Consider the following 22,972-nt stretch of genomic DNA (forward strand, 5'->3'; position numbering starts at 1 on the left):
AAAATAAAGTTAATAGCAAATAAATATTTGTGATTTTGCCCTTTAACTGTTAGTAAAAAAATACATAGCAAAAGAAAAAGAAAATCCAAACAAAAAAGTTTTTTTCTTCTTGAGTAAAATAATGGTATATTCTATGTGGATTAAGGTCCCAGAGGAAAAGCAGAGATCTGCAGCAGATGCACTTATTTAGTGCAACTTCTCTTAGTGATGTAGAGTTAGCAACTATTGGAAGTAGAAAAAAGCCTTTGAGATTTTCTGTTACGTGTGTTTAGATTTTACATATTTAACTGGATTTTTTGATAGATGAAATAGTGCCTTAGATAAGGTATTTAATATTAAGTGTTCTTTTGTACTTTGGTATTTCATTAATATTAGTAATGAAAAATGAAAATATTTGTTATTTGTATATACTTCCTTAATAGCTGATTTAGTTAATAATTGTATTTTTAAAAGTAAAGGGATTTATAAAGCTTTCTCAATTGTGTAACTAAAATTTAATTTGTTCAGATGTTCTATATGTGTTTTTCTTTGAATAATTGTGTATTTGAAAATCTTGACAAACATGTGGAATAAGGAAGATATGAAATCTCAGATTCCTCACGTCTTTGATTTAGGAAGGGAAATAGAAAAAAATGATGGAGTCGGAGAATTTTAAAAGTGATTAAAGTTCTAACTGATTATTTTGTTTGTTTTAAAACATTTTAAGAAAAAAATGTCTAGATTTTAAAACATTATTTGCATGTATACAAATATTAACCAGTATACTTCTGTTTTAATAGAAAGTATTTAGATTTGAGTTTTTCTAGGTCATAATCAAGTTATCTTTAGTTATTCAAGAAATCAGAAGTTTGGTTCTGTACTTTATCATTGACTTATAGAATGATCATAGTCATGTTATTCACAGGTAAGTTTTTCTACTCGTAACTGGGGGATAAAACTCGCCACAAAGCTGATTTATAGGTACATTATGAGGATTAATTAATGTAGTGTAAAAAATTTTTTTAAAAGCCCCGGAGGGTTAATTAGTGTGTTTGTAACATACTTTGGCCGCTTTAGAGAAGAGGTTTCTTATAGTCATGTTGTCCTCCATGACAACATATCTTAGATTTATTTATTCAAGTTAGACATTTCCGACTTTCACTTTGGTGACCAATAAAAAAGAATAAACTCATTTTCCAATTTATGTTGGATTAAAAAAACACATTTTATCCAATTTGAAAAATTTCAAGTCTAGATAGATACTGTTTGATAAACCCAGATATATTTTAACAGTTTTAGATTTAATTACAAAGAAATAGAAACCAATACTTCTGTCAATATGGGGAGGGGACTGTTTAACTTAAATGCTCTTCTGTTAAAAGTACCTAGAAATGATGGATAAAATATTATAAACTTTCTTTTTTATAATGCTCACAAAATAGCAAGGGAAACACCTTAGGGCTAAAAAGAAGAGGGAACTGATTACTAGAGTTGTAAGCACATGACCTATGCTGAGGCAGCCCTGAGGAGTTTGCTCCAGCTTTAATGGCCACCCAGGGGATAGGATAGGAAGTGATGCCTTGGAGTTGTATGAGTTGGAACTGAGAACTCTTTATAAAGCCATGACTCCTGAAGAGTTATACCCTCTGTGAAATGTAGACTAGGAGAAAAATTCACCTACATCTGCTGGTTGAAGACAAAGAAGCTTGTCTGTCTAAACTTGGGCTTAGGGTGGGGGCGGGGGAAGTTTCTCCTGAGAATACATTACTATAGTTCATCTCTCATGAAGTTTTGAGGCCTGAATTTAATACTCTATGAGTGAGCAGAAGGTGATGAAGTAAATAGCATTTTAGACCCTCCAAAATTTCAGGTAATGAAACTACCAAATAGAGACTACAAAAGTCATGATATTATTGAAGACTTAATAGAAGGAATTAAAAGTATGGTCAACAGATAGGAAATTCTCAAAAACACCAAGCAGATTTGAAAAACTACCAAATACAACTTCTAGAAATGAAAAATATTGTCATTGAAAATAATAATTAAAAAATGGCAGTGGATATGGGAAATAGCAGCTAAAGAGAGATCAGTAAACTGGTATTGCAGGAGCCAAGGGAAGACTTCCCCTTCAAACACCTGAAGGTTTTCTGAAAAACCAACTGATAAATGCAGATTAATAGGGGAAAAAAGCATAACAAATTTATTTGATCATAGTTTTACTTGACACAGGAGCCCTCAGAATGAAGACCCAAAGATGTAGGGAAAAGTGTCCATTTTATGTTTAGGTTCTATGAAGCAAGGAGAGCCAGGTACAAATGTGATTGGAGGAGAAAAGTACGATCTAATGCTGATAGACTGAGTGGGGAAACCCAGCAAGTCCTGACTATTCAGATTCTTCCTGGCCTCTCTGTGTAGTATTCCTTCCTCCAGGGTATGGACCAGGATCCTTTCTGGAATAGGGGTCTTATCACCTACAGTCAGACAAGATAGATCCAAGAAGTTCTTTATGGCCAGCTCCAAGACAGAAGTGGGGGGGGGGGGGGGGAGAGGATAGATTAGTGTATAATTTTAGTTTTTATATCTGGCTTTGGGGAAAAGGGGTTCTAGTTTCTATGACCTGCCTCAGGGAAGAGGGTTCTAGTTTCTGAGGCTGAGAGACAGGAGGGCAGGAGAAGGTCAGAGGAAAACTTTGCTTTATAGGTTGCTTCTGAGGCCTTCGCTTTGGGGTATTGCTTTTCTGAACCCCAACATTATATATTAGGAAATTACTCAGATTGTATCACTGGGAGATAAAGACAGAAAGTGTGAAACAGAATGATTTAAGATATAAGGGTGTAGTGGATTGAATTATGTACCCCCAAAACCCATTGAAGCTTGAATTGTGTCCCCCAAGTTTGATGTATTAGAAACTTGGCTCCCATTGGCTCTCACTGTGACTGTTAAGAGGGTGAGAAATCCTATTATGGTAATTGAAAGGTGGGGCCTTGAAGAGGTGATTGGATTGTAGGACCATGCCATAGTGAAGATTAAAAATGGTGGTTCTGAGGGCTATAAAAGAAAAGAAGAGTCTGTCTTTCTCTCTCTCTGCTCTCTCTGCTTCCACCATCTTGTAATGTGAGACCCCTAGGTCACTGCTGCCATCACCAGATGGACTTTGGAATTCCCAGCCTCAGAAACTAAGCAATAAATGTTGGTTTGTTTGTTTTTTTTTTATAAATCACCCAGTTCCATGTATTTTGTTATAAGCAACAAAAGTGGATACACATAATATAAAGGGGAATAGTAGAGAAATCCATTATGAATCTAACAAGAACTTTAGAAGATGAACATAGAGAAATGAACAAGAGGCAATATTCAAAGAGAATGTGCATGAAAAATTTCCATGCTAGGTGAGAGACTTCTTTAGAATCAGGAAATGCAGTGAGTTTCTCACAGGATAAATTAAAGAGTATGTGAGCAGAGACTTTATTATCTTAGTGGCAAAGGTAGATATACATGAATTAATTATTAATTAATTAATTAATTATTAATTCATTTATTTGGGTGTCTAATGCAACAGAAGTTCTAAGTGAACAGGACAGTATCTCTACCTCCCAGGTGCTGACAGTCCAGAATGGGAGATGAATAGGACAGTAGTCTCTCCTTCTCTGTGGTTTTGCTTTCCTCAGTTTCGGTTATCCATGGTCCACTGCAGTCTGAAAATATTACATGGAAAATTCCAGAAATAAACAATTCATAAATTTAAAATTGTGTACCATTCTGAGTAGTGTGGTGAAATCTTGTGTTTTCCCGTCCTGTCTTGCCCTGGACTAAATCATCTCTTTGTTCAGTGTATCCACTCTATATATGCTCCCTGCCTGTTAGTCACTTAGTAGCCTTCTAAGTTATCAGATTGATTGTCATAGTATTACAGTTCTTGTGTTCAGGTAACCCTTAATTTACTTGATAATGGTTCCAAAGCACAAGAGTAGTGATGCTGGCAATTCAGATATGCCAAAGAGAAGCCATAAAGTGCTTCCTTTAAGTGAAAAGGTAACCTTGCTTTTCTTGGCTAGGATTTGGTACTATCTGTGGTTTTTAGGCATCCACTGGGGGTCTTGAAACATATCCCATGCAGATAAGTGGTGGGGGTGGGGGAGGGAGCTATGATATACAATCAAGCATATGTGTAATATTATGTCAGGTAATGATAGAAGCTATGAAAACAATAAAAGAATGTAAGAGAATAGAAAATCACATGGGTGGGAATAATATTTTTAATTAGGATGGTCAGGAAAAGCTTCTCCGCGCAGGTGCCATTTGAGAGAGTCTTAGATGGTGGGTTTGGGGGAGAGTAAAAGAACACAAGTGGGGCCAGCCCGGTGGCGCACTCTCCCGGTGGCGCAACCCTCGCTCCCACTGAGGGTTCAGATCCCATGTGGAGACTGGTTCCCGCTCACTGGCTGAGCGCGGTGTGGGCACAACACCGAGGGTTGCAATCCCGTTGCCGGTCCGCGGTACGGGCGCGACACTGAGGGTTGCGATCCCGTTACCGGTCAGTAAAAAAGACAAAAAAGGAAAAAAACAATGCAGCTCTTTTATACCATGCACCTTTATTTTTCTCATCACACCAAAATAGCTACATGCTGAGTTCATTCCATATTTGGGGCCCATGTGGAGACCGGTTCCCGCTCACTGGCTGAGCGCGGTGTGGGCACAACACCGAGGGTTGCAATCCCGTTGCCGGTCCGCGGTACGGGCGCGACACTGAGGGTTGCGATCCCGTTACCGGTCAGTAAAAAAGACAAAAAGGAAAAAACAAAAAAGAACACAAGTGAATCGTATGAGGGAGGGGTAAGGGGAGTGTGTTCTCTGGAAAGGCTCTGAGGTAGGAATGATATTGGCCTGCTTGACAAATAGCTTGCTGAAGGGTGAGTGAGGGAAAGAGAAAGATCAAGGATAACGATTCTTAAGGTTCTGTTCAGTGCAACTGTATACATGGAAATGCCATTTAGGAGAACAAAAAGACTGGGAGAGAAGTAGGTTTGGGGAGTTGGGGAAATCAAGAGTTTTTTTTCTAATGAAGTTGGAGATGCATATTTGATATACGTGTAGAAAGATCTAGTATGCTGTTGGATATATAACTTGAATCTCGGGGAGAGGTTGAAGCTGGAAGTAAATTTGGGAATCTTTGTGTATGGATGGTATTTAAAGACAGATTTATAAAGACTGGATAGGATCACTTAGGAAGAAAATATGAATAAAGTGTACTCTCCAATATTTAGAGCTTCAGGTGGAGGAGCAGGAACTAGCAAAAGAAACAGAGATTTGGCTAATGAGATAGAAGAAAATCTTAAGAAGTATGGTGTCCTCAAAGGCAAGTGAAGGAAGTCTTTCAAGCACAAAGAGACCTACCATGGCAGGTCCAGTAAGGAGAGACCTGAGAGTTGGTCATTGTATTTGTAAGATGGGGTTGCTAAGGAGATTGAAAAGTATAATTTGGAGGCAAAAACCTGACTGAAGTACCAGGTTTTGGACTGTTGTCCTAATCTTCCTTTGTAAAATTTGACTTATAATTGTCCTGAGAAATAAAGGGCCAAAGGAAGAAAATTCATAGTTCATTAAAAACATATATATTTATTTAAAGATGACCACATCAACATGAAAAAAATCTATTGGGTTAAAAAGCATGACTACTAAGAAATTACTTTACTGAAAAATTAACATATTTAATAAATGATGTATAGAATATAGAAAATAACTGAAACAGTGATATGTTATTGAGATGTTTATTAAAACTTCCTCTGAAGGATAGCTCTTTGATTATTTAATGCAGTGAGAAATCTAAATAGCACATAAAAACCAAATAATACAAACAGTTCTAATTTGGCATTCTCGATATGACTTTCCAAAAAGCTATTTATTAAATATGAGATTTAAACTTAAAAACCATGACACTGATCCCATGAGCTACATGGGAGAGTGAGTTTCTATTACCCTAGACACACTTTGCTCAGTAATTAAATGATTTTAGTTGCATTATTTCTCTGTAGAAGATGTTAATGAGTAGTAAAATGGGCTAAAGTTAGGTAGTTGAAATGAGGGGGAAAAAGAGGGTGTGGAGTTTTGACTTCTGAATCAGCTTTAGAAGCATTTTAAACATTTTACCTCTATTTACATAGAATTAATATATTTATTCTAATTCTACCAACCTGTTCTTTTACTGTTGAAATGAGGGGGAAAAAGAGGGTGTGGAGTTTTGACTTCTGAATCAGCTTTAGAAGCATTGTAAACATTTTACCTCTATTTACATAGAATTAATATATTTATTCTAATTCTACCAACCTGTTCTTTTACTGTTTTTTTTTTTTAACTTTTAGTTTTAGATAATTGTAGATTCACATGCAGTTTTAATAAATAGAGTTAATAAATAAATAGAATTTAATAAATAGAGTTGCCTTTAAACAGTTTTCCCCAGTAGTAACAACTGTAGTATAATATCACAACTAAGGTAGTGATATTGATAAAATCAAGATACAGAACATTTCCATCACAACAGGAATTCCTTATGTTAGCCCTTTTGTAGACATTGCCACTTTCTTCTTGCCCCCACCCCTACTTAATTCTTGGCAACCACTAATATGTTCTTCGTTTTTATAATTATGTAATTTCAAGAATGTTATATGAATGGAATCACACAGTATGTGACCTTTTGTATTGGTTATTTTCACTCAGTGTAACTTCCTGTAGATCTGTCCAGGATTTGTGTCTACCAATAGTTCATTCCTTTTTAGTGCTGAATAGTATTTCACTGTATGTATCATGGTTTAACCATTCACTTATTGAAGAACATTTGGGCTGTTTCCAAGTTTGGGGTATGATGAATAAAGCTGCAATAAACATTCATGTACATGTTTTTATATAAACGTAAGTTTTCCCCTCTGGGATAAATGCCCAGGAATGCAATTGCTGGATCATCTGATAGTTGCATGTTTATTTAAGAAACTGCCAAACCATTTTCTAGAGTTGGTGCACCATTTTACATTCCCACCAGCAATGTATAAGTGATTGAGTTTCTCTGCACTCTTGACTCTTTGCTGAGTGTTTTCCACAAAAATTTAGAGTAATCTCATCTTAATTTACAAAAAATCTTGCTGGTATGAGTATTTTGAGAGAAATTGCATTAAACCTCTATATCTTTGGGCAGGATTAACGTCTTTACTACTTTGAGTCTTCCAATGCATGAACATGGTTTGACTGCATTTATTTAAGTGTCTTGATTTCTTTCATCAGTGCTTTATAGCATACATGTCCTTTACATATTTTGTTAGTGTCACACCTGTGTGTTTGTTTTTGAGCTATTGTAAATGGTATTGTATTTTTTTTTCAGTGTTCATGTATTCACTGCTAGTATATAGATATATAGTTGGTTTTACCATGATTTTAGTATATTTTGTATCCTACAACCCTGCTGAACTCACTTGTTGCTTCTAGGTCTTTGTTTTTGTTTTGTAGATACCTTGGGATTTTCTATTTAGACAATCATGTATGTAAACAGGAGTGGTTTTATTTCTCCCTTTCTGATCTGTATACATTTTCCTTCTTTTTTCTTTACCCTATTGCACTGGTGAGAACTTCCATCGCTATGTTGTTAAGAGTGATGAGAGTAAACATTCTTGCCTTTTTCCTAATCTTAGTGGAAACATTAAGTCTTTCACAATTAAAGTATTTTTTAAAACTGTAGATATTTTGTAGATGCTCTTTATCAAGTTGAGGAAGTTTCCTTGTATTCCTATTTTTCTGACAGTTTTTACCACAAATAGACATTAAATTTTGTCAAATATTATGTCTATGTCAAGTGACATGATCATATGATTTTTTTTTTTTAGCATGTTAATATGGTGGATTACATTGATTTTTTAAATATCAAACCAGCCTTCAATTTCTGGAATAAACTCCGCTTGGTCATGTTGTGTAACTCTTTTCATATATTGCTGAATTATATTAATATTTTGTTAAGGATTTTTACATCTGTATTCATGAGGGATATTGTTCTGTAATCTTTTTTTTCCGTAATGTCTTTATCTTGTTTTGGTATTAGGGTAATACTAGCTTTACACAATGAATTGGAGGGCCGGCCCGTGGCTCACTTGGGAGAGTGTGGTGCTGATAACGCCAGGGCTATGGGTTCAGATCCTATATAGGGATGGCCGGTTCACTCACTAGATGAGTGTGGTGCTGACAACACCAAGTCAGGGGTTAAGATCCCCTTACCGTTGTTTATCTTTAAAACAACAACAACAACAAAACCCGAAATGAATTGGGAAGTGTTCTTGTGTTAGTCAATTTTCTGTTCCTTAGAACAGAACACCTGAAACTAGGTAATATCTAAAGAAGTGAGATTTATTTCTTAGTTTTGTAGGCCGGGAAGTCCAAGGTGCAGGGGCACATCTGGTGAGGGCCTTCTTCTTGGTATGGAGTCTCTACAGAGTCATGTGGTGACCCAGGGTGTCACATGGCAAGGAGTGTGACAAGCACTTGAACATGCTCACTTGCTCTCCTTATAAAGCCACCAGTCTGCTCCATGCTAATGCATTAACCCATTAGTCCATGAATGGATTAATCCATTCATGAGGGCATCGTCCTCATGGTACAGTCACCTCTTAAGGCCCTACCTTTCAAATACCATAGTAGAATTTCCCACCCTCTTAATACTGTTACAGTGGGGATCAAGTTTCCAACACATGAACTTTTGGAGTACACATTCAACCCATAGCAGCTCTTTTCTATTGTTTTTTTGGAAGAGATTGCATATAATTAGCGTTAATTTTTTAAGTATTTTATAGGATTTTCCAGTGAAAACATCTGAGTTCGGAAATTTCTTTCATGGGAAATTTTAAATTGTGAATTCAGTTTCCTTAATGATTGTAGGTATACTCAGATTATCGATTTCGTACTGAGTGAGTTGTGGTAGTTGTGCTTTTTAAGAAATCAGTTCATTTCATCTAAGTTGTATTTATATGTGTAGAGTTGTTCATAGTATTCCCTCATTTCATTTTGAGGTCTGTAAGGTCTGCGGTGCTATCCTGTTTTATTCCTAATATTGGTAATTTGTGCGTTCTCTTTTTCTTTGTCAGTCTTACTAGAGGTTTGTCAATTTTAATTATCTTTAAAGAATTATCTCTTTGTTTCATTGATATTCTCTATTGTTTTTGTGTTTCAGTTTCAGCAATTTCTGGTTTTTGTTATTTAGTTAGTTTTGCTTGCTTTTGATTTATTTTACTCTTCCTCTTCTAAGTTCTCGAGTTGGGCAAGTAGGTGATTTATTTCAGAGATTTTTTTTAGTGTGGGCATTTAGTGCTATAAATTTCTCTCTCAGCTTTAGCTGTGTCCCACAAATTTTGATATATTGTATTTTCATCTTCGTAAGATCAATGTATTTTTTTATTTCCTTGAGACTATTTCTTTGACCCATGGATTATCTAGAAGTGTGTTGTTTAGTTTCCAAGTGTTTGGAGATTTAGTGCTGTCTTTCTGTTATTGATTTCTAGTTTGATTCCATTGTGGTCAGAAAACACATGCTGTATGATTTAAATTTTTAAGAATTTGTTGACGTATTGCTGAGCATATGATCTATCTTGGTATATGTTCCAAGATAGTTGATATTATCAGCTTTCAATATTTTGCTAACCTTATGCATTTGAAATACACCTTAGAGAACCTAGATGGAATAGACACATTTCTACAAAATACACAAATTACTGAAACTGACTCAGGAAGAAATAGAAAATCTGAATAAACCTGTGACAAGGAAAGAGATTGAATTGGTAAAAAAAATCCAAAAAAACCTCTCCCCGCATAAAAAACCCATATCTCCAAACCCAAACAACAACAACTACAACAAGAAACTTGTTACAAAGAAAAGCTCAGAACTGGATGGCTTCATTGGTGTATTCTACCAAATGTTTAAAGAAGAATTAACATAAATTCTTCAAAAACTCTTAAAAAATCAGAAAAGGAGGCAACACTTTCCAAATGATTCTGTGAGGCTAGTATTCCCCTGATTCTGAAACCAAAATTAATTGTAATTCTGTACACTTGCAGTGAACAACCTTCAAATGAAATTAAGAAAACAATTGCATTTATAGTGGCATCAAAAGAATAAAATATTTAGAAATAAATTTAACAAAAGATGTGTAATATTTGTGCACCGAAAACTGCAAAATGTCATTGAAATAAATTTTAAAAGACATAAATAAATGGAAAGACATCCATGTGCATGGATGGGAAGACTTAATATTATTAAGATGGCAATACTCCTCAAATTGATCTACAGATTTAGTGTCATCCTATCAAAATCCAAACTGGCTTTTTCAAAGAAACTGACAAGCATAACCTAAGTTCCTATGGAAATGCAAAGGACCAGAATGGTCAAAATAATCTTGAAAAAGAATGAAGTTGGAAGATGCACACTTCATGATTTCAAAGCTTACTACAAAGCTACTGTAATCAAGATAGTGTACATAGGCATAAGACTAGATTTGTATATTAATGGAATAGAATCGAGAGTCCAGAATACATCCTTAAATTAATGATCAATTGATTTTTGAGAAGGATGCCAAAATAATTTAATGGGGGGGAAAATAGTCTTCAACAAATGGTGCTGGAACAACTAGATGTACACATGCAAGAAAATGAATTTGGAAATTGATTTTTGAGAAGGATGCCAAAATAATTTAATGGGGGGGAAAATAGTCTTCAACAAATCGTGCTGGAACAACTAGGTGTACACATGCAAGAAAATGAATTTGGACTTCTTCACATATTATACAGAAATTAACTCAAAATGGATCATAGACCTGAATGTAAGAGTTAAAACTATATAACTCATAGAGGAAAACATAGGTATAAATCTTTATGACCACTGGATTAGGCAGCAGTTTCTTAGATGTGACACCAAAATCTAAAGTGGCAAAAGAAAAAATAGGTAAACTGAAATTCATTAAAATTAAAAACAGCTGTGCTTCAAGGAATCCATTAAGGAAATGAAAAGATAAGCCACAGAATATGAGAATATATATGCATATCAAGTATCTAAGGTACTAGTACTGGAATACGTAAAGAACTCTTATAGCTCAATAATAAAATGAGAAATGACAATACCCAATTAAAAATGGGCAAGGGCTGGCTGGTTAGCTTAGTTGGTTAGAGCATGGTGTTATACCACCAAGGTCAAGGGTTTAGATCCTCATACCAGCCAGTCCCCCGCCTCCCTGCAAAAAGGCAAATCTTGAATAGACATTTCTCCAAAGATTTCTCCCTGTGGCTCACTTGGGAGAGTTCAGCGGTAGCTCTGAGGCCGTGGGTTCGGATCCTATACAGGGATGGCTGGTGCGCTCACTGGCTGAGCGTGGCGCAGACAACACCAAGCCAAGGGTTATGATCCCCTTACCAGTCCAAAAAAAACACAAAAAACCCCAAAACAAAAAATGCCTGAAAAGATGTTCAACATCAATAGTTATTAGGTAAATGCAAATCAAAACTACAACAGGATGCCATTTTACACCCACTAGGATGGCTATAATAAAAAAAGATAGACATTAATTGTTGGTGAGGACTTGAAGAAATTGGAACTCTCATACATTGCTGGTGGGAATGTAGAATGCTGCAGCCAATTTAGAAAATAGTTTGGCAGTTCCTCAAAATGTTAGACATAGAATTACCATATGACCCAGCAATTCTATCCTTAGATATATACGCAAGAGAATTTAAACACGCTCACATAAAAACTTGTACACTAATGTTCATAGCAGCATTATTCATAATAAGCAAAAAGTCAAAACAGCCCAAATGTTAATCAACAGGTGAATGCATAGATAAAATCTATATATTCATACAATGGAATATTATTCATCGATAAACTGAAATGAAGTAATGATTCATACTACAACATGGATAAACCTTGAATACATAATGCTAAGTGATTGAATACAGGCACAAAGGGTCACAGTAGTACATGGTTCCAATTATATGAAATTTCCAGAATAAGCAAATCTATAGTGACAGAAAGTAACTTAGTGGTTGATAGGGCCTGATTGGAGGGGGAAATGGAGAGTGACTAGTAATGGGTAGGGTTTCTTTATGGCTTTATAAAAGTTTTCTGGAATTATACAATGGTGATGGTTGCACAGCTTTGTGAGTATACCAAAACCACTGAACTGTAAATTGCAGAAGGGTGAATTTTACAGTATATGAATTATATCTCAATTTTTTTTTTCCTTTTTGTCTTTTTTCGTGTCCGGCAACGGATCGCAACCCTCAGTGTCGCGCCCATACTGGACCGGGACCGGCAACGGGATCGCAACCCTCGGTGCTGCGCCCGCACCTCGCTCAGCCAGTGAGCGGGAACCGGTCTGTATGTGGGATCCGAACCCTTGGCGGGAGCGCCACCACGCTCCCAAGTGGCGCACTGTAGCAGTGCGCCACCGGGCCGGCCCTATATCTCAATTTTTAAAAGTGAGTGCCTTGTTGGTTTGGAAATCTGAGTGAATATTTTCTTTTGCACCTAATGGGTATTGCTTTGGGAGAAAGGGGCTCTATGGACAGATTCATTATCTGTCTACTAGTTTGATTTAGCCAATTTGGTAAACTCAAGTAATCACTAATTCTATCCATCAGTATTTTTTGTTTCTTTTTATTCTGGGTCCATGGTAGATATGCTGTTCCTTAGGCTCCTGAAGTAAGCATAGCCATGTGACTATTTTTTGTCAATGAACAAAATGTGAACAAAATGCTATTTGTCATTTCCTGGTGGAAGCCCTTAAGAGGTGGTACACTATTTGCCACCTTTCTCTCTCCAGATGGTGGAGCCTTTATTAGCATATATCTCTGTGTTAGGACATTGTGAAGCTGATCCTTCAGCCAACCCATAAAGAATGTGTAGTATGAGTGAGAAAAAAACATTGTTATTGTAAGCACTGAGATTTTGGGATTGTTTATTACCATTGTATAACTTACCCTGTTTTGACTGATGTGCCACATTAATTTGCTCTTATGTTTTACTTTCCCTTATTCCAATCCTCTATCAAAACTCATTTCAAAAAATCCGCTTGTGAGGCTGTTGAGTGTGCCACACATAATGAATGACTGAGACTCTCCAGATCATTTTTGATTAGATGCCAACTGTTAGGATTTTTGGACTGCAATATGCTGGTTTATTGAATTTTACTATATTTACATGTGTAAATATGCACAAAAAGTGTTGAAATCACTTAGAGTGAGAAGATTGTTACTTTTGAAAATGATTTTAGAGAACTATGAGAAAAGAAGATATTGGGATCTTTAAAGACAGACACTTAAAATGCTTAAAGTTCTAAAATTTTTATTGCTTCAAATATTGCATCTACCTCATGCTCTCCTCTCCTGGGACTTCAGTTACATATGTGTTAGATGTCCTCACTGTATCCTTAGTCTCTTATCCTTTATTCTCTATTTTCCATCATTTTTGTAGAAACATTTTGAGTCTTACAGTTATGTCTTTTTCCGGAGAGAATTTTCACATACAGCTGTCAGGCAATCTGGGATTGCTGTATTCCATTTTTAAGGATTCAGATGATTTGAAGCTGGGCTCTAGTTCTTGTGTTGTTCATAGAGAACATACGTTATATAGTTTCAGTCCTCTTAAATTTATTGAAACTTCTTTTGTGGCCTAGCATATGGTCTTTTTTTGGAGAATGTTCCATGTGTGTTTGAAAAAAATGTGTATTCTGCAGTCGTTGAATAGAGTGTTTTATAAATGCCAGTGAGGTGTAGTTGGTGGATGGATAATGTTCAAACCTTCTGTATCCCTACTGATTTTCTGTCTAGTCCTTCTATTAATTATTGAGAATAGGATGTTGATATCTCCATTTATGTTGAATGGTCTGTTCTTTCAGTTCTGTCAGTTTTTGCTTCACGCACTGTGGGGCTCTGTTGTTAGTTGTGTATACATTTATGATTTTTGTATTTTCCTTATAAATTGACCCTTTTATCATGAAATCTCTCTCTTCGTCTAGTAATATTTCTTGTTATAAAGTATATTTCAGCTGATAGTAATATAGCCACTCAAATTCTTTCTCTCTCTTTTTTTTTTGGTGGCTGGCTGGTACAGGGATATGAACCTCTTACTTTGGTGTTATCAACACTGTGCTCTAACCAACCGCACTCTAACCAGCTGCAGTCTAACCAGCCACCCCTCAAATTTTCTTTTCATTACTGTTTGTGTGGTGTATCTTTTTCTCATCCTTTTACTTTCAACTCCTTTGTGTTTTTGCAACTAAGGTGTGTGTCACTTGTAGACAACATTTAGTTGGTTCTATTTTTGTCCAGTTTGACAATCTGTGTCCACATATATTTAATGTAGTTATAATATGGTTGGATTCACAAATAGCCATTTTTCTATTTGTTTTCTATATGTTTCACATGTTTTTTGTTCTTTTGTTCCCCCTTTATTTCTTTTTTTATATGTCAAATATTTTTTAGGGTATCTGTATTAGTCCGTTTCTGTTGCATATAACAAAGTACCTGGAACTGAATAATTTAGGAGAAAACAAAATTTTTTGCTTACAGTTTCAGAGGCTGGGAAATCCAATGTACAGGGAACACATCTGGTGAAGGCCTTGGTGATGTTGACAGTGACACAGGGGTCTCACATGGCAGAATGGCAGAGCAGAGAGAGACTCTCTCATGCCCTCCCTTTAAAGCCCTCAGACTACATCCATGACCACCATTAAACCATTCACTATGGGAGGGTCCTCACAATCTAATCACCTCTTCATGGCCCCACTTTTCAATTACTGTAATAGGATTTCGCACCCTCTTCACACTGTCACAATGGGATCAAGCTTCTAACGCATTAAACTTTGGAGGGGACACAATTCAATCCACTGCAGTACCGTATTAATTTCTTTTGATTTAAGTAATTTTTTTGAGATTGTTTTTTCTAAGTGATTGCTTAGGGATTATAGTCTACATCTTAACTTCTCACAGATTACTTCAGATGTGTACTAATTTAAATTCTGCTAAAATATTGAACCTTTGCTCCAATCTAACTCTATTACCTGTTGTAAACCCAGCAGTACAGTGTTATAATTATTGATTTATAGACTCTTCTGTCTTTTAAAGATGTTAAAAGAGAAATGGTCGAATAGGTTTGTAGTGTCTTTCATACATGCTCATGTACTTACACATCTGGTGCTTTTCATTTTTTATTGTGAATTTGAATTGCCATATGATGTCATTTCCTGCAGCCTGAAGGACTTCCTTTAGTATATCTTGTAAGGCAGGTCTGCTGTCTCCATTGTTCATGATAAGTCACCTGAGAATTATACTGTTTTTTTTTTTTGTCTTTTGTCTTTTTCTGTGTCCGGCAACGGATCGCAACCCTCAGTGTTGCCCCGGTCCCGGACCAGGGACCGGCAACGGAATTGCAACCCTCGGTGTTGCCCCCGCGCCTCACTCAGCCAGTGAGCGGGAACCGGTCTGTATGTGGGATCCGAACCCTCGGGCGGGAGCGCCGCCGCGCTTCCCAAGCGGCGCACTTATCCAGTGCGCCACCAGGCCGGCCCCGAATTATACTGTTTTTAACCTGCATGGGATGAGTCATTTTTTTTTTCTTGCTACTTTCAAAATTTCTTTTTTGTCTTTCAACAATTTAACTATTGTATGTCTAAGTGTGACTCTGTGTTTATCCTACTTGGGGTTCATTGAGTTTCTTTGATTTATTGGTTAATGTTTTTCATCAAATTTGGAAAGTTTTGACCATTATTTCAAATGTTTTTCTGGCCTCCCCCTTTTCCTTCTGATACTCCCATTACATGTATTTTGGTTCACTTGATGTTGTCCCACAGGTCTCTGAGATTCTGTTAATTTTCTTCCTCTCCGTTTTTCACATTTGATGAGTTTTACTAGTCTGTCTTCAAGTTCATTGATTCTTTCTCTGCTATTTTGAATTTGCTATTGAGCCCCTTTGTGAAATATTTTTTCTTTTTTTTGATAGCTGGTCAGTATGGGGATCTGAACCCTTAGACCTTGGTGTTAGAACACCATGCTCTTACGAAATGAGCTAACCTGCCAGCCCCTCTAGTGAATTTTTTTATTTCAGTGATTATAGTTTTCAGCTCCAGAAGGTCCATTTGTTTCTTTAAAAATGTTCTAAAGTATCTGTTTGTTTAGATTTTCTACTTTTTGCATCATTGTTATCATACTTTCCTTTAGTTTTTAGGCATGGTCCTCTTTAGTTCTTTGAACATATTTATAATAACCGCTTCGATGTCTTTGCTAAATCTGATGTCTGAGGACCATCAAAGACTGTTTCCATTGCCTACTCTTTTTTTCTTTCTTTAGTACAAGTCACATTTTTCTATTTCTTTGCACGTTATATAATTTTTTGTTGAAAATTTGACAATTTAGATAATATATTGTAGCATTTCTGGATTCTGATTGCATTTCCCACTATCCCCAAGGCTTATCACTGCAGATTTTTGTTTATTTGTTTAATATTTGCTTAGAGTAAATCTATTTTTCCTGTGGCATGTGGGAGCTAATATCTCTCCTTAGTTTATTATTATTGTTGTTACTGTTTTTGTTTTTTATTTTAAAGCTGGATTCCTGGAGGTCACCCCTTATGTTAGCCAATTATTGCTTAATGATGTGCTCAAATACATAGAGCCAGTAAGTCTTTTCCCTTCTAATAAGAGATCTATGTGTAGATTGGGGAATGTATTCAAAGTTCAGGCCATTTCCAAGTTGGTACCAATTTTTCTGTCCTCCTAGACCACTATGTCTCTAGCCAGGAATGTGTTGATAGTTTGGGCTCTCTCTAATCTCTGCTACACATTGCAGCCTCTGTATAGGAATATATAGAGAGTTTATCAAGACCATCTATGGCTGCTTCTCTTTTACGATCTCTCTGTTAAATCCTTGTTGATAGTTTGGGCTCTCTCTAATCTCTGCTACACATTGCAGCCTCTGTATAGGAATATAGAGAGAGTTTATCAAGACCATCTATGGCTGCTTCTCTTTTACGATCTCTCTGTTAAATCCTTTCCTAATCTGCCAGTCTGCTTGCTCCAATTGGGACTGCACCTTCACACTTGCTTGGATAGCTTCAGGGTCTTCCCTTTCACTTCTGGGCATAGATTTTCTGCTTTCCACTCCAAATCAGCTCAGCCCCCTGTGTCAACATAGCTGCTAGTTTTTGTGGTCTGTTGTACCCTTGCAGAACCACCACACTTACTTAGCTGGTAGAGGAAGGGTAGTGGGAGCAGGCCCAGGAAAGAATGCCAGTCTTCCTCTGTCCTTACCCAAGTTCAGTAGATTTTCATGAGCAAATACTTCTCAGTTTATTGTGTACCTTTGGGCAATTTCCAGTTATTTGAGATAATTGTTTTTGACAGCTTTTTCCAGCTGTGTACTTGCTTTTGCAGAGAGGATTACCAAACTCCTCACCCCATTATGCTGGAAGTAGTCAGTCTCCTTTGTTGTTTTTGGTTTTATTTGAAATGTTCATGTGGTTTTTCACATAAGGACATACAAAATATTGCATAGAAAGTGTATAATTTTAAATTCCATTTAAAATTTATTTTCTAGGATGCTACAATTACAATTAAACAAATTTAATCTTTTTATTGTTCAGATTTCAAGTTCCACCTATAAAGACAGGAATGAGGAATACAAAAGACAGTTTACACATCTGCCTGATACAGAGAAGCTGATAGCAGGTAAAAAAGACAGAAATTTGCAAAATAATTTTTTTATTACCTTATTACAGATAGTGACAGTACATGTAGAAAATTTAAGCCTTTGGGTCAGACAGAAAATGGTTTTCAAGATAAGCAGCATCTTATCAATCACAATTAGACAATGTAAAACTCAGTTGTAATTTGGGGAGTAGTGATTTCTGACTTATAAGAGTATTAAGTATTAACTAAGAAAATAGAACTAAGAAATTATTTGTCACCATACCTTCTGGTGCTTGTTTTATGTGGTTTTGGAGGGAAAATTTAAACTTGATGTTCAATATCTATTAACTTTTCCTAGAAAATATACTCTTTAATAGATATGCTCATGGAACAATTTAATAAAATGTTCTAGGGCTAAATCATTTTCATGTAATTGTTCACATAGATTTTTTTGAAGTAAGCTTTTTTTTTAGTTGCTTTTTTATTTTATTTTATTTTATTTTACATTCTAGGGTGTTGCAGAGCAGTTGAGAGGGAGGGGTAGAGGAAAAGGGGAAGGATATGTGATGGAAAAAGGCACCCCCCTCATTCCCACAGGGGAGACCTGGGGGCTTCCAACAGTCGCTTGGTCATTGCCCGGCTGGGTGCAGATGTCAGGGGGTATGGCAAAAGCCCTTGCCTTTACCATCCCAGCTTGGGAACCTGGGGCCCTTCTTGCTGTGTCTTGGTGGTTGTCACTCGGCTGGTTGCACATGTTGTGGGGGGGATGGCCAATGCCCTCTGCCCCCCACTGCCACAACTTGGGAGAGCTCAGAGTGCTTCCTGTGGTGGATTAGTGGTTGCTCCTGGGCTGGTTGCACGTGTCAGAGGGGCATGGCTGAGGTCCTCAGACCCCCACCACTCTGGTTTGGGAGAGCCGGGGGCTCTTCCTGCAGTGGTTCAGTGGTCGATGCTGGGGTGGACTGTATGCTGAAAATTGTAAAACACTGATAAAAGAAGTAAAAGGAGACCTAAATAAATGTTTATGGATTGGAAGACTCAATATTGTTAAGATCCCAATTCTTACCAACCAAAGTCTCAGCAAGCTTTTTCATAGATATTAACAAGCTGATTCTAAAATTTATATGAAAAGTAAAGGAACTAGAATTGCCAAATAAATTCTGAAAAAGACAAAGCTGGGGGACAAACACTACTTGATTTAAGATTTACTTTAAAGCTATAGTAATCAAGACAGTGTGGGAGTTGCAGAAGGATAGACACTTACGTCAGTGAAACAAAAGAAAAAAGATCAGGTATAAATTCAGACAAATATATGAAATGATTTTTGACAAAGGTACAGTAGAGAAAGAATAGTCTTTTCAACAAAGAATGCTGGGATGATTAGATGTCCATATTCAAAAGAAATGAACCTTGATTCATGCCTCACTTTTTATACAGATATTAACTAAAAATGGATCATAGAGCTAAACATAAAATCTAAAACTATAAAACTTCTAGAAGAATAACATCTGTGTTTTTCTAGAGAAAGTCTCAGTGACCTTGGTGTTAGGTTTGGTGAGACAGAGAAAAGGGAGAGAGACCCGCGCCAGGTGCCATTTCAGCCAAGCAGCTTTATTTCCCCCAATGTGGAGGGGAGACTGAATCAGATCAGCTTCCCCCAACAAAAGGAAGCAGGAAGTTTATAAGGCTTTGAGGGTTCTGGCAGCATAATGGGCAATTTTGAAATCAGTGGTATGCAAGGTGACACAGTTCTTGTGGTCCGATAACATCTGGTCCAGACCAGCCCAATTGCCTTAAGCTGGCCATGAGGCCTAATATTTGGGTTTGGCAATGACTTTTTAGATGCAGCATCACAAGAATGATTCATAACAGGAAAAATTGATAAATTGGACTGTATGAAAATTAAAAATTTTTCTACGCAAAACGTACTGTTAAGAGAATAAAAATATAAACTGCAAATAGGGAGAAAATATTTGATAATTACATATCTGATTTTTAAAAAAAGTCCAGAATATAACTGTTCTTTAAAGTCAGTAATAAGAACATGAACAACCTAATAAAAAAATGGGCAGACACTTTACCAAAGAAGATATATGTACGGTAAATAACCATATGAAAAGATACTCAACATCTGAAATGCAAATTAAAGGCACAATTAAATAAACCACATACCTACTAGAATTGCTAAAATTAAAATACAAATAAACAAAAAACCTGACAACACAAAGAGATGAGGATGCAAAGTAGCAGGAACTCTCATTAGCTAGTGGTGGAAATGCAAATGATATAACCACTTTAGATGGCAGGTTGGAAATAACCAAGATGTCATTCAACAGGTGAATGAATAAACAAACTGTCGTACATCCAGATAATGGGATACTATTCAGTAACAAAAAGGAACAAGCTGTTGATATACACAGTAACATGGACTACTCTTAAATGCTTCTTTCTAAGTTAAAAAAGTAGAACTCCCAAATCTGCATATTGTATGATTCCATTTATATGACATCCTGGAAAAGGCAAAACTGTAGAGATGGAAAACAGATTTGTGGTTCCTGTAGTATGAAGGGGAGAATGGCTGCACAGGGAAATTTTTAGGGTGGTGGATGATTCTGTATGGTACCTTGGTGGTGGTTACTTAACTATGAATTTGTCAAACCTTTACAGAGGGAACTTTGCTCTTTAAAAATTTAAAAATCAACTATTATGTCAGGAGATCCCACGATGGAATGCTGACTGTGACAAGTGAAATTGTTACAAATAAGTGACGTAACTGCACTCAAGGATGGGTTAGTATATTTCCATCTATTTCCTAGCACTCTGTCTGCTGAGAGGGCCTTGAAACAGTCATAGTCATAGTAATGAGCATGTCCAGGGCCCAGATCTTGGTCTTTAAATACCATTCTTCAATAAAAAGAATCAGAGCTCCTTGAAGAAATGGCTGAGTCTGGCGCTGGAGCAGTAAAAATACAAAATGAGTGAGTTTGGAGCACCTTGTTTGTAGTGTCAGAAAGTAAGGAAGACCTTTGAAGAAATGGCTGAGTCTGGCGCTGGAGCAGTAAAAATACAAAATGAGTGAGTTTGGAGCATCTTGTTTGTAGTGTCAGAAAGTAAGGAAGACCTTAAAAACAAAAACAAAAACAAAACCAGGAGTCAACTTGAAAGAGCTCCCAATGGTCAAAGTTAAAATAATTTGAACAACAAAATAATGATAATATTGGTTTAAAACCTGAAGAATAAAATAAATGTCCATGAGTCCATACTGATATAAATAAATGCTTGAATAATTAAATAAATAGGGAGAATGTACAACTTTTTCAAAAGAATTCCAAGCATCCTCAGGTAATTTATATGTACATTAAAGTTTGAGAAACTCTGATCTAGGGAATTAGGTGCATACCTATGTTTGAAAGTCTTACTAGGTTCTTATACTCTGTACATGTAATGGTGAGGAGGGTCTCTAAAATATTTTAACTAATCCACACATATTGATAAAACTGATTTCACCAGTGTGACCCCATGTCTAGCATCTAATATGCTGTTGAAAGAGCCACTAATTCTGCCAATGAAAACCCTTTTCTAATATGTATATGCTAATTAGCCAAATATTTGATGTTGAAGAGAGATAAAGATAGTTGAAGGGCTTATAGTAGCCTCCGATGGAGTGTAATCCTTCTTATTAAATTGTTAGCTGACCCATACCAAGTGTAAATCTGTAATTAGGGCAACTAACTGTCCATAGAATATTTCTAAAAGTCTACTTTAGTGCAGGTGTATATATCACACTTTTTCATTCCTAATATTCATTTGTGCCTTCTCTTTTTTCTTGCTTAATCCTGACCAAATATTTATTAAAGTTAAAAATACGTTTGATTCAGCAATTCTACTTCTAGAAATGTAGTATTATGAGGATGTATTAATTCCCCAACACTTCTGGCCTACCAGAGTGAGGCTCTGGTGGGGAGAGAAAGCCTTTGGGTAAAATGATTGAAATGCTGATAATTGGAAATGGGCTGGAATGTATTGAAATGAACTGGGAGGAACATGATGTTCTTACTTGAAAAATCAATAATCCTTAAAGAAATTTTATTAGTCAAAAGTCTACCCAACAAAAAGCCCTATGCCAGATATTTTTACACATAGTTTTGTTCAACTTTCAAGGAACGCATGGTCCCTCATTATGCAATAGGAAAATAGTAAAATTTTCCAAATTTGTATTTGAAGTTATTTAACCTTGAAATCGGTTGGGACTGGGTGGTGGCAGCGGGGGTTGAGGGGGTGGGGAAGAGCATGTGTACAGAGAGAATATGAATTATATAGTCTTATGGTTGTCCTTTCATATGAGTGAAGGACTTGATTTATTAAACAGTTGGAGTGGGTTGCCTTTGTGTGTTTACCCAAGAGAACTCTCCCGTATCTGTGTGGGAAGGTGGGAAGGAGACATGATGTTGACTGACAAATCTATACTTTGTGCAGAGAGAAGGTGGCAGGTTGGGATTTCTACCCCCAACCTTAAATGCCAAAATGCAACCTTTACTCTGGGACATTAACATTTACTCTAGGGTCTGTAGCCTTTCCTAGACATGGTCCCATAGCTTACGTTTTTCTTACATTAGAGCTTGGGGATAAATACTGCCACTGTGTTGTCAGTTACCTGATATCTGTCCCTATTCTAACTTATTCTTTCCCTCTTTGTGCCTGCTGATTCTTTAAGTGTGCAGATGTGAGGAAGAATGGTAGCCTTTGCCTGTGTATTTTTTGAGCTGAGCCTTTCTCCACACTCTAGTTTATTCATTGGTATCCACTTTCTGACTTCCAAAAATTTATCAAAACTTTCAGTCTGCTAATGTGCTCATTCTTATACCCAACCCTAAGCACTGTTATGAATTTAATTTGTTATATATCTTCCCCGTCCTCTCAAAAGAGTTTTGGAGAAGGAGGGAGATATAGAAGTTCTGTGTACTGTGGGCTGGCTGGTTAGCTCACTTGGTTAGAACGTGGTGCTGAGGGCCAGCCCAGCCCATGGCTCACTTGGGAGAGTGTGGTGCTGATAACACCAAGGCCGTGGGTTTGGATCCCTGTATAGGGAAGGCCGGTTGGCTCACTTGGGAGAGTGTGGTGCTGACAACACCAAGTCAAGGGTTGAGATCCCCTTACCTGTCATCTTTTTTTTTTTTTTAAAAAGGAAGTTCTATGTACTGATTTTTAATTAAAAAAACAGTATTTATACTTCTAAATTTGTTTATCTCTTTGAAAGTTTTCAGCTTTGAAGACTAAATACTTTTTTTCAGTGA

General features: G+C 36.5%; 1 protein-coding gene across 1 annotated transcript in view; it reads left to right on the forward strand.

Moving 5' to 3' along the window:
* Positions 1-22,972, forward strand: part of GRAMD1C (GRAM domain containing 1C) — a 91,959-nt gene that overhangs the window by 12,908 nt on the left and 56,079 nt on the right. The window contains exon 4 of the mRNA XM_008580225.1: positions 17,633-17,717. Within this exon, the coding sequence (XP_008578447.1) occupies positions 17,633-17,717 (85 nt within the window). The remainder of the gene's footprint in view (positions 1-17,632; positions 17,718-22,972) is intronic.

The sequence above is a fragment of the Galeopterus variegatus genome, unplaced genomic scaffold (genome assembly GCF_000696425.1).
Source record: "Galeopterus variegatus unplaced genomic scaffold, G_variegatus-3.0.2 Scaffold84, whole genome shotgun sequence".
Lineage (NCBI taxonomy): Eukaryota > Metazoa > Chordata > Mammalia > Dermoptera > Cynocephalidae > Galeopterus > Galeopterus variegatus.